The 10,503-nt window shown below is 40.8% G+C and overlaps 1 protein-coding gene across 1 annotated transcript; it reads right to left on the minus strand.

Moving 5' to 3' along the window:
• Window positions 1-278: 278 nt before the first annotated feature.
• Window positions 279-9,333, minus strand: LOC308306239 (GTPase IMAP family member 8-like; the record flags this gene model as incomplete). The annotated part of the gene is made up of 4 exons (XM_080751138.1): window positions 279-311; window positions 953-1,617; window positions 7,509-8,453; window positions 9,312-9,333. 4 exons carry the CDS (start codon window positions 9,331-9,333, stop codon window positions 279-281), a joined length of 1,665 nt encoding a protein of 554 aa, XP_080607264.1.
• Between the last annotated feature and the right edge of the window lie 1,170 nt (window positions 9,334-10,503).

Below are 10,503 nucleotides of genomic sequence, written 5' to 3' on the forward strand. Positions count from 1 at the left end.
TTAAGGACTTTAAACCTTTTTTAATACCTCAAGAAAGAAAAGAAAAAAGACCATTACGGCATCAAAAGTGATCAACAAACTATATAAAAAACTGTTAAAACATTGGCCAAATTGTAAAATAATATAAAAATGGGGCAAACATTTAGAAAATAGCCACACTGTAGGCTATATCTAGGTGTGCCCTGGGATCTTTTAACTATGGAAAGTGTGCCCTGGCAGATAAAAGGTCGGTAACCACTGGTTTAGGGCACTTGTTTAGTTTGGATCTTATATCTGGATCACCACTTATTCTTGGCCTCTGATCTGGGAAGCTGCAGTGGTGTGGAATAACAAACTGTAGGTCATGAGCAGCATTCTCATGCAAGTGTTGCTGTGCGCCTTATGCTGACCGCAATAGCGATATGAATATGAATGTTTGCTGTGTCATGATGAATAGTGGTTGTGATGTTTAAATTGTACTGCTGCCCTTTTGTTAAAAAAAAGAAAACACCATTCCCTTTGCTGTGTTCATTGAGCCAAACGTAACTTAATTTGAACTACGTACAGTATTGAATATTGAAGTGGAAAGAGAACAGGCAATATGTCCCATTTAAGTTTAATTAAGAAAATATATACAGCGGTAGCCCTAGACTAGAGTATATCAATAAAGTCCACGAAACAAACAGTCAAGAGTAGTAGGCTACCATGCATTGTATATTATTTCTAGTATTATTCAAAACAAATTGTAGCATACAAAACAACTTGTAATATCGGGTTTGCTGAAGTGAAAGTATATATTAGGGAAATCATATAGCAATAGAGCAGTTACAACAACTGGGGACATGGCAAAACCTGTGGCTTATTGTATAAGGCATGTGTCTTTGTGAATCCGTCGCCTTGACCCTCTTGCTGAATAATACATTTCTCTCTCATCTTCTGCCTTCAGATCCGTCTCCCCTTGCCTCTCCTTTACCTGCGAGTCTTTTGAAAGCCTCTTCCTTTCTTTTTTGCTGTCTTTCTTTGCCTTTCTGAACATCTTTTTGGTGTAGTGGCCCCCGCCGCCGTTATCCACGACCATTTGATCAACCTTATGAAGGAGTTGCCTGGTCTGCGACGGCTCTTTCACCTCGTTGCTGAACACGTGGTACCGCCCGTGACAGTTCCGAATGATTTCTTTCAACTCCTCGCTCTTCGAAATAAACTCCTCAATCGTTTGCCTCTTCAGCCTCTCCCCGTGCGTGAAAAGCAGCATTGTGTATCTGCCTGACTCCTTGCCAAACATAGCTTGAATCATCTTGACTGTGTCCCTTTCCTCCTGCGTGAACCTCCCCAGTTGAATCGCCACCAAGAAGGCATGTGGACCGGGAGCAGACAGGGAGATGCATGTCTCGATCCTTCTCAGCACCTCCTCCTGGGTTAGCTCTGTGTCAAACAGGCCTGGGGTGTCTATAACGGAGACCTTGCGTCCGTCGACCACTCCGTTGGCCTTCTTGCATTCCTTGGTCTTGGCGGCCGGGGATAGCTCGGATAGAAACGCTTCCCAGCCCAAGATGGTATTTCCAGAGGCGCTCTTCCCCACTCCTGTCTTCCCAACTAGAATGATTCGTAGCTCGTTGGCGCTTTTCGGCTTTCTGGATCCTGTATAAAGATGAAAAGAATGAGTTGAGAGTTTCCCCCGTTTTAACAGCTTAAGACCTATTTTAATAGCTGTTGACAAAACACACAAACTGTGTGTGTGTGTGTGTGTGTGTGTGTGTGTGTGTGTGTGTGTGTGTGTGTGTGTGTGTGTGTGTGTGTGTGTTTGATTTATTTATTATTAGTATTATTATTGTTATTATTATTGATCTTTTTTAATGGTTTTCCGCTCAATATTTTATGTAAATTCAACCAACGAATTGTGTGTTGAATCATGTATTTGTTACACTGCCATGTACAGTATTTGGCAATGCGACCTCTTTCTCGTTGTGAAAAATGTGTGACAGGACAGTATTGTACAAGAGCAACATCACAACTCATTTGTCAACCACAATGTAGCTTGCCATGCCATTGTTGCATAATGCAGTGACGGAATGTAATGTACAATGTGAAGACAACAAATGGAACGAAGAGAATGCAACACTGTAGAACGCAACTCACATTCTATGTTCCATCTCCTCACGCTCACATCTATCACTGGCTCCGCAGAGTGGGTATAATGGCCAAACGTTTTAATTTCAAGGACCCCTATAACTCTAGGAGTGTTCAAAGGGAACCAAATTGGTCCATTTGTACTATCGGTGCACACTGAGAACCACTGGTCTTAAGATATACAGTACTGCCTCTGTGGAGACTTGGTCAGGCTCTGCATGCTGCTGAGCTCTCTTATACAGTAATTACTATATTTTATCCCTGTATAAAATGGTATGGCGTGTCGCTGTTCATCAGCAATGTGTCAATCGATGGCTACAGTACTGTAGAGAAGGGGTTCCCAATCTTTTTTGTCTCAGGGCACCCCATAAATATTTGTTTAATCCGAGGCACCCCTACATTATAATTTTCACTCCCAGCACCTTATATTTAATAACATATTGTTGTTGTCGGGTGGAAACCTTGTATGTCCAAAACCGTTCGCTTTGTATTCATCATCTATAAAATGTACTAAACTAGTGAAAACAGCAGATCTACAAGCACACAACGCCTCGCTTCACTAGTTTTGTGAGACAGTCTTGTATGATGAAGCAGGGCTTTGCTTTACCAAAAAGACGTACACATTTGAAACTTGGAGATAGACTACAAGGTTTCTGCCCGACAGTGACGATATTTTAGTGATTATGTTGCGAGGAAAGCGTTGAGATAATAGCCATTTTGGTTAGAATTGACTGAAAATATCTTTGTACCTCAAGTTTTAAATGAGACTAAATATTTTTTCAAGTGTCCAAATAAATTCCAAATATTATCAAATGATCTCGCGGCACCCATGGACTGCCGTCGCGGCACCCCAGGGTGCCCCGTCACCCACTTTGAAAACCACTGTAGAGCGACATGGACTTGTCCCTTGTATTGCGACTGTTTTCTTCTTTATGTCCTATCGAACAAGCTTGTCGGTTGCAGGTTGACTCAGTGAATGATACAGTATTTTGCGTTTGATAGGATGTCAGCTATTTTACACTCATGAATGATAAAATGATTTGATCAGAAGGGCCCCTCAAGCGGTCCGCCCTCTCTGTGTCGTGTATAGAACAATCTGATCTGCAGAAATAACAGGCCCGATGGGGTGTGTGTATTTTTGGTTCTTTAGCAGGGTTGTTTTTCACAAGCTCAGAACGTGTCGCAGTGTCTGAGCCTGTAGATCTGCTATAGTCTTGGTGATTATGGAGCTCGACTGGCGCCCAACCAGCAAGCATCAGCCTTAAGTTTTGCTTTTACCATTGATGGAACAACCTTTTAGTATAAGCCTTCTTTTAGTGTGTTGTGATGCCCTCTCCTCCCACTAGCCTGGCTGCACCACCAGACAGCAAATGGAAAACGAGCTAGCAGATTCAGCAGGTTCCCAGGCTATCCTCCCACTGTGTTTCTGTACACTCGGAGACTCATTCTCTTTTTCCTGCCTTTGTTAAAACCTCACAGTTATAAAAGCACCAAATGCCTTATGGCGGGTGGCATTATTAATGCAGTATTCTGACATTTTAAAGATGACTAGTCACAAATTCTTCATATATTTTTTGTCTATGCAAAATAGAAACGAAAAAGGGGGGAGCGAGGCAATACTTATATTAGGCCTACTCCATATTTGAGGTTCCAAACTGTTATAATTTGTTTTTAAAGAAAAATAGTATTGAATTATGTAATGCTTTGCATGGTATCATAAATGTAGACATCTCATAATATGAAGAACTTTTGACCACAATTAATGACATCATAGAAAAACATACATAGGCTGCTTCTATCATTACAAAACAAAATGTGTATTTGTTTGTTTAACAGGTGAATTACCTTGCAGGATAATGGTATAGAATATAGAGGTTGGTTATACAGTACCATATGTATATGTATTTGTTCAAAAAACAATTAGTGCATGCATAGTGGCCATTGTGGGAGCCTGCAGCACAGCCAATTTGGCAATGTATACAGAATACAATGAGTTTAAGACACTTATGTGTTGAGCGCCAGCACACATGCACAGTTTCACAGTTTGTGCTGAATAAACAAACAAAGCTTCATAGTACCCTTGACATTGTCATTATGAGAACCTGGTCGATTTAAGCCTGATTCATAATGTGTTTGTATGGCGGTGTAAACGAGCCATTAGTCTGTCCTGCACAGCTAATGCAGGCTTTGATGCAACCCTGCAGCGTTGGCTGACAATGTTGCCAACATTCCAACACAGCAGAGAAGAGAGCCAAAACTATTTAAAGGTGTTACTGCATAGACACCATTCAGCCACTAGATGGCACACTACACCTTCCCTCTGACTGATTTCTGAGCATCTTTGGGCAAGCCAACCTGAGTTTCAAAAGTCTAAACTAGTCACTAGTTCTCAATAAACAATTCAAACATAAATGTTTTACATGTATTTATTGATCATTATGTATGTTCTTAAACTAAATCATCACAAAAGATTTGAATTACCGTAGAGTTATGATATACATTAGCCTAATTATAATGATTTTTTAAAGTTTTTAACATAAAATAATATTCAAAAAATAGAAGAGAATTTATAAAATCAGCAACAGAATGAAAAGAAAAACAAAAAAACATGCATACAATCGATAAAATATAAAGTGCAGTGAGAAATACAATCAAACAATAACAACACATTTTTAAATCATGGAAAGGTCTTTCAATAAAATGCATTTTAAGAAGTGATTTATCAAGCCTGAGCTCCTCAGAAAGATGGTTCCAGACTTTAGAAGCCCGTTCAACAAAGACTTTGAGCTATATTTCCGTCCATGCCTAAACATCTTTGACATCTTTTACTATTTTGAAAAATAAAATAAAAAATAAATACTTCAAATAGCCGATCTACATCGACATGTTGTGAGCTTTGTTGTAGATTAGCCATTTGAAATATTTGAATTATTATATATTGTTTTCAAAATAGTAAAAAAATGGCAAAAGAGTTTAGGCATGGACGATAATAGGGCCCATAGTCTTCAGCTTCCACTCAGGAACAGCCAGCAGGTTCCTGCCTTATTGCAGGCTATATACACACATTGGTAATGAGCTGATGACTATAAAACAGGGGGCTTCAACAGGGGGGTCCGGGACCCCTAGGGGGTCCTCAGAGTTACTGCGGGGGGTTCTCCAAATCTGTGTGTGATAAAAACTTGTTTTCTCCTTTTTTATATTAACCACTTGAACCCCAGTGTCCAAATTCTGAGTACTTTAGACAAAAATAGCATATTGTGAGCTTGTAGATTGTCTATTTTCGGCAAAGAGGTTTGGTGTAGAGGGGAAAAATTAAGTATTGACGGTTCAAGTGGTTAAATATAGGTTATGTGGGGTGCTTCATCTCTCTCTCAACTAAGAGGTCCTTGGCCTGAAAACGTTGAAGACCCCTGCTATGAAATGTAATTACTGTAGAGGCCGGGCCATAAAGTTCCTTCAAAGTAATCCTAAAATGAACAGTGGTAGGTGTGTGCCATTTGAGAAATATTTTGTGCCAGGGACCCTCACGCAACACTTGTGTTATTAAAACCTTTCAAAAACACAATCACATAGTGGCGAGTTGAGAGCTTGTAGATCAGGCTATTCTCAAAATAGCCTTTTAAGGTTAAAGTGATGGTGACGCTTTATTAATAAGTAATTTTGCTGAGGACCCTCTGGATCCCCTTCAAGGACCAAACACGTTCTCTCATCACTTTTAGGGCTGTCACAATTATTACATAATCGTCTAATCGTGATTATTTGACATTATCGCAATTATTTTGTCATAATCGTCATAATCGTGAATGTTGAAAAATGTCAGAAATAGTGGAAATAGCAGATCTACAAGCTCACAACGCGTCGCATCGCGACGCGTTGTGAGCTGGTAGATCGGCTATTTCCACTATCAAAGTTATTTTTTAAGTAGTAAGTTGTCAAATATGTCAGTAATTTCTTTGTATATTTAGGCTTGTGTGTCATATCTACCATGTACAACTTCAAAGCCTAAAAGCCAAACAGAAATGTAATTATCAACGACAAAAACACAATTAAATCGTTAATCGCCAATTATTTTAGTGACAATTAATCGTCATGTAAAATGTCATATCGTGACAGCCCTAATCACTTTTATTGCATTTTCCAGAGAAATGCAACGGCCTCAGTGGTTTCTCAGTCTTTCTCCTGAGATGGATATTTTACTTTTCTTTAATCAGATATTAGGCCTCTTGCTCAATCATGACCATAGTAATTTGGTCAGTAACCGACACTTATCGATATAATTTTTTTTCACTACTGTATTCAATGTTTTCGATTATTCAATGTACAGGCTTACTGTAGCTTTCCTCACACCCTTGTCTTGGCAGTCTGCTCAGCAACTGGGATTGCACTTTCTTGCATCATCATAGATAAGAGAAGATTTCTGTCACTTTCCAGCCTAATTTGAACGCACTGACAGGTTTTACTGGATTCATTTTAAAGGGATATGTGCTTTTTTCCCTCTTCGTGTTCTTTCCAAATCAATTTGATTTCAGTTCAAAGATATCTATTAAAACCATCTTTTAAAACTAATGCGTTGGCAAGCCTCACTCAAATGCACTTTATGCTGTAGTACTTTGTATGCACATAAAACAGGTTTATACCATGATTACTGGATTCATAGTATGAATAATAATTATATTATATATTATATATTATATATCAAATAAATGACACGTAGCATGCGAAGCCTACGAAGTTAGTTCAGTCAGGTATACTCGAGAGGTTACACTGCATTGCAGTTGTATAAGGGCACTACTGCTCCCTATTAAGCCAGACCCTACGTCAGGGGTGGGCAACTTTGATGATGGAGAGGGCACAATGCATACAAAGCAAAAATGGCCGATCTACAAGCTCAAAACGCATCACAGCGTGACACGTTTTGAGCTTGTAGATCTGCTATTTTTGCTATTTTTGAATTGGAATCCGGAATTATTTTTAGCTATTTTAATTGGAATCCTGAAATTTATATTTTTTATTTAATTTCAAATGCATTCATATGACTGTTCTTATGCTAACTTCATGAACTTAAATTCAAATACATTGGACATAAAAATACTAAGCTACTAATATAGACTGAAGTAATTAAAGTGAGTCGTGTTTGAATGGTTGGAATTGTAACAGCTGAAATCAATAATATATCAGTATTCCAATATTAACCTGCGGGCCGCATTAAGTGAAGGTGGGGGCACATGTATGCCCTACGTGGCAGTCAGCTGATCATTTGCCAACTACTTAAGCCCACCCAGTTTGTCATTCTTCCTGCTGCTCTTGCCCGGACTGTTGCTTGCGCTTGCTAAATTAAACAAATGATGAACGGGCAAAGTGAATTTGATTCTCTCATTGCACGCTGCATTTATCAGAGACACTGATGGCCACGGTCACCGCACCGACGGCAGCACCAAAGGCCGCCCCGACCGCCGTCCCCACCGCCATGCCAATCGGGCCTCCGCAGATGCCCAGCAAAAAGCCGATGGTGGCACCACCCGCCGCCGCGGCCGCGATGATGGGAGCTTTCACAAAATCGTTTGACCTTTCGGCATGGGCCCTGGCCTTGGACTCGTACCGGCGATGTACGACCTTCTCCTCCTTGTGGAGGAGCGTTCCCGCGAGATTCACTCGCAAGTCGTTCAGTTCTTTTTGCCTCTCGTCCTCAGACTCTTTCATGAGTCTGGCCTTCTCTTTTTCGATGGCGTCTTCCGCTATCACGAACATCTCGTTGGTGTAGTGCATGCCTCCGTTGTCCATGGCCATCCTGTCGATCTTGTCGAGGAGCCCGGAGGTCTGCCCATGGTCTTTGACCTCGTTGTTGAAGACGTGGTATCGTCCGTGGCACATGCGGACTATCCCTCTCAGGTCCTCGCTTTCCGAGACGAAGTCTTCGATGGTCTGTTTCTTCAGCTTGTCCCCGTGGGTGAACAGCACCATGGTGTGCCTGGCCGAGGCTTCGCCGAACGTGGTCTGTATCATCTCGACCGTGTCCTTCTCCTCCTGCGTGAACCTCCCCAGCTGGATCACCACCAGGAAGGCATGAGGCCCGGGAGCCGACAGCGAGATGCACATCTTGATCCTTCTCAGCACCTCTTCTTGGGAGAGATTCGTATCGAACAGGCCCGGCGTGTCGATGACGGCGACCCTCCGACCGTCAACCTCTCCCTTGGCCTTCTTGCACACAGACGTCAGGGAAGACGGGGACAGCTCCGACTCGAAAGCCTCTCGCCCCAAGATGGTGTTTCCCGCCGCGCTCTTCCCCACGCCCGTCTTCCCAACCAAAACAATCCTCCGTTCATAGAACTCTGATATCCCTCCATGCCCTGTCAGACAGAAATATACCCTTTGTCATAATGGTGTGGCTGTGTCAGAAAAAGTAATGTTGCTCGCATATCCCCAAAAAAGAAATCTTGATCTCACCTGGAGAAAGTTTGGACATTTTGAATTTTGAATATATGTTTTATGTCAAGATTAGTTTTTGATGGCATTCTGGGTGTAGGAAGCAGATTATGATAATAAGTTGGCGGAACATGATAGCCTGCTTGTGTATGTGCAAGTCTACGGTACCAATAACTACAGTATAAACACCTATAAACACTCCTTTTGTTTTTGGTCGTATTGGATGTTGATACAGTGAAAAAGATACTGTACCACACGATTAATTTGGCTCACAATTCCTTTCTTAGTAGTAAATGTGTCAATCATATAACACAGGGGTCTTCAACGTTTTCAGGTCAAGGACCCCTTAGTTGAAAGAGAGATGAAGCAGGGACCTCCACAACCTTTAAATAGATTCCATTATAGTTTCATTGTTTCACTCTGTACTTAGCCTACTCTTTTTCCCCTCTACACCAAACGTCTTTGCCGAAAACAGCAGATCTATAAGCTCACAATGCCTGGAGCTGCGAGGCGTTGTGAGCTGGTAGATCTGCTGTTTTTGGCCAAAGTTCTCAGAATAAGGAGGCTATGGTTCAAGTGATTAATATAAAAAATGTTTCTATCACACAAAGATTTGGAGGACCCCCTGTAGTAACTCTGAGGACCCCCTAGGGGTCCCAGACCCCCTGTTGAAGACCCTTGATATAACACAAACAAATCGTAGTCTTTAGATTAATTTCTCTTGAAATCCCATTAAATTATTACATGAAACAATTGTCAGTAAAAAATTAAGTCAGACCTACCTCCGTAGACGACACCACTCATTTTAAAAACCTGCAGTTACTGTAAATCCACAAGCACAAGTACAGTTGTGTCACATGTGTACAGTAGTCTCCTTTGGAAGTAACAATTATTTCCTCGTACTTTTGAATACTTTAGATTTCTTCACACAGGGCGGTTCTCCGGTTGTCAAGATAGGAATTTTCCTTTACAAGGAGCACTTCCCCCAACACGTGACACCAGTGGTGTAAAGTAACTAAGTACACTTACTTAAAGTACTGTATTACCAGTTGTGAGATATTTGTACTTTACTTGAGTATTTCTAATTTCCAATCCTTTTACTTACTTTACTTTTAATCTCGGATTCAAATATTGCACTTTTACTCCACTACATTTATTTGGAAACTTTACGTACTAGTTACTTTGAAGATAGCCTATAAACGATTATTTTGGAAAACATGCATTAATCAATTAAGCCCTATTTTATACATAGGCTATTTGAAAATAGCCGATCTACAAGCTCACAGCTTGTAGATGCAAGATGCACATGAGCCACTGCAGTTTGCCCACATACTGTTTGTCATGCTCTTGATTAAGGAATGAAGGCTGGTGTCATTATCACGTTTGTATTACACAAGTCAGTCAAAGATTAAATCTGTAGGAGTGCCTGGTAGCTCAACCAGTCAGTAGGGCTCTCACGGAAGGTCATGACATTGTAGTTGATGATGAGTCATACAAATGACTAATGAGTTCTGTTTTTGACATTGGAACATATACATAAATAAATGAATATATGTTTGCAAGTGCACAAGACATCGCATCGCGATGCGTTGAGTTTATAGATCCGCTTTTCGGAAATTATGGTTCTTATTATACAGATGAATGGAAACACTTCTAAGGATCATGCAAACATAATTCTGATAAGCTCAAGGAAGTTCGACCAGTCAATTATGTAATGAGTGTGACAGAACTACCAGGTAGTGCACTAATCATGTTTGAATCTGACTCCCAGTGTCATACCTCGTGAGCGGCTCTTCTCTCTACACTGTCCTATCCAAATACACATCTAATCTGATGCATCAAGAGACTGCTTGGAACATGGAACACGTGAAACACATGACGTATTCCCGCCTCAAACACGTGGCAATCAGTTTACACACACTTGTTGCACTCAAAGGACCACAGTGGCGATGCATTTCATTTTTTTATTTTTTT

The sequence above is a fragment of the Nannobrachium achirus genome, assembly GCF_963921795.1.
Source record: "Nannobrachium achirus genome assembly, chromosome: 20".
Classification (NCBI taxonomy): domain Eukaryota; kingdom Metazoa; phylum Chordata; class Actinopteri; order Myctophiformes; family Myctophidae; genus Nannobrachium; species Nannobrachium achirus.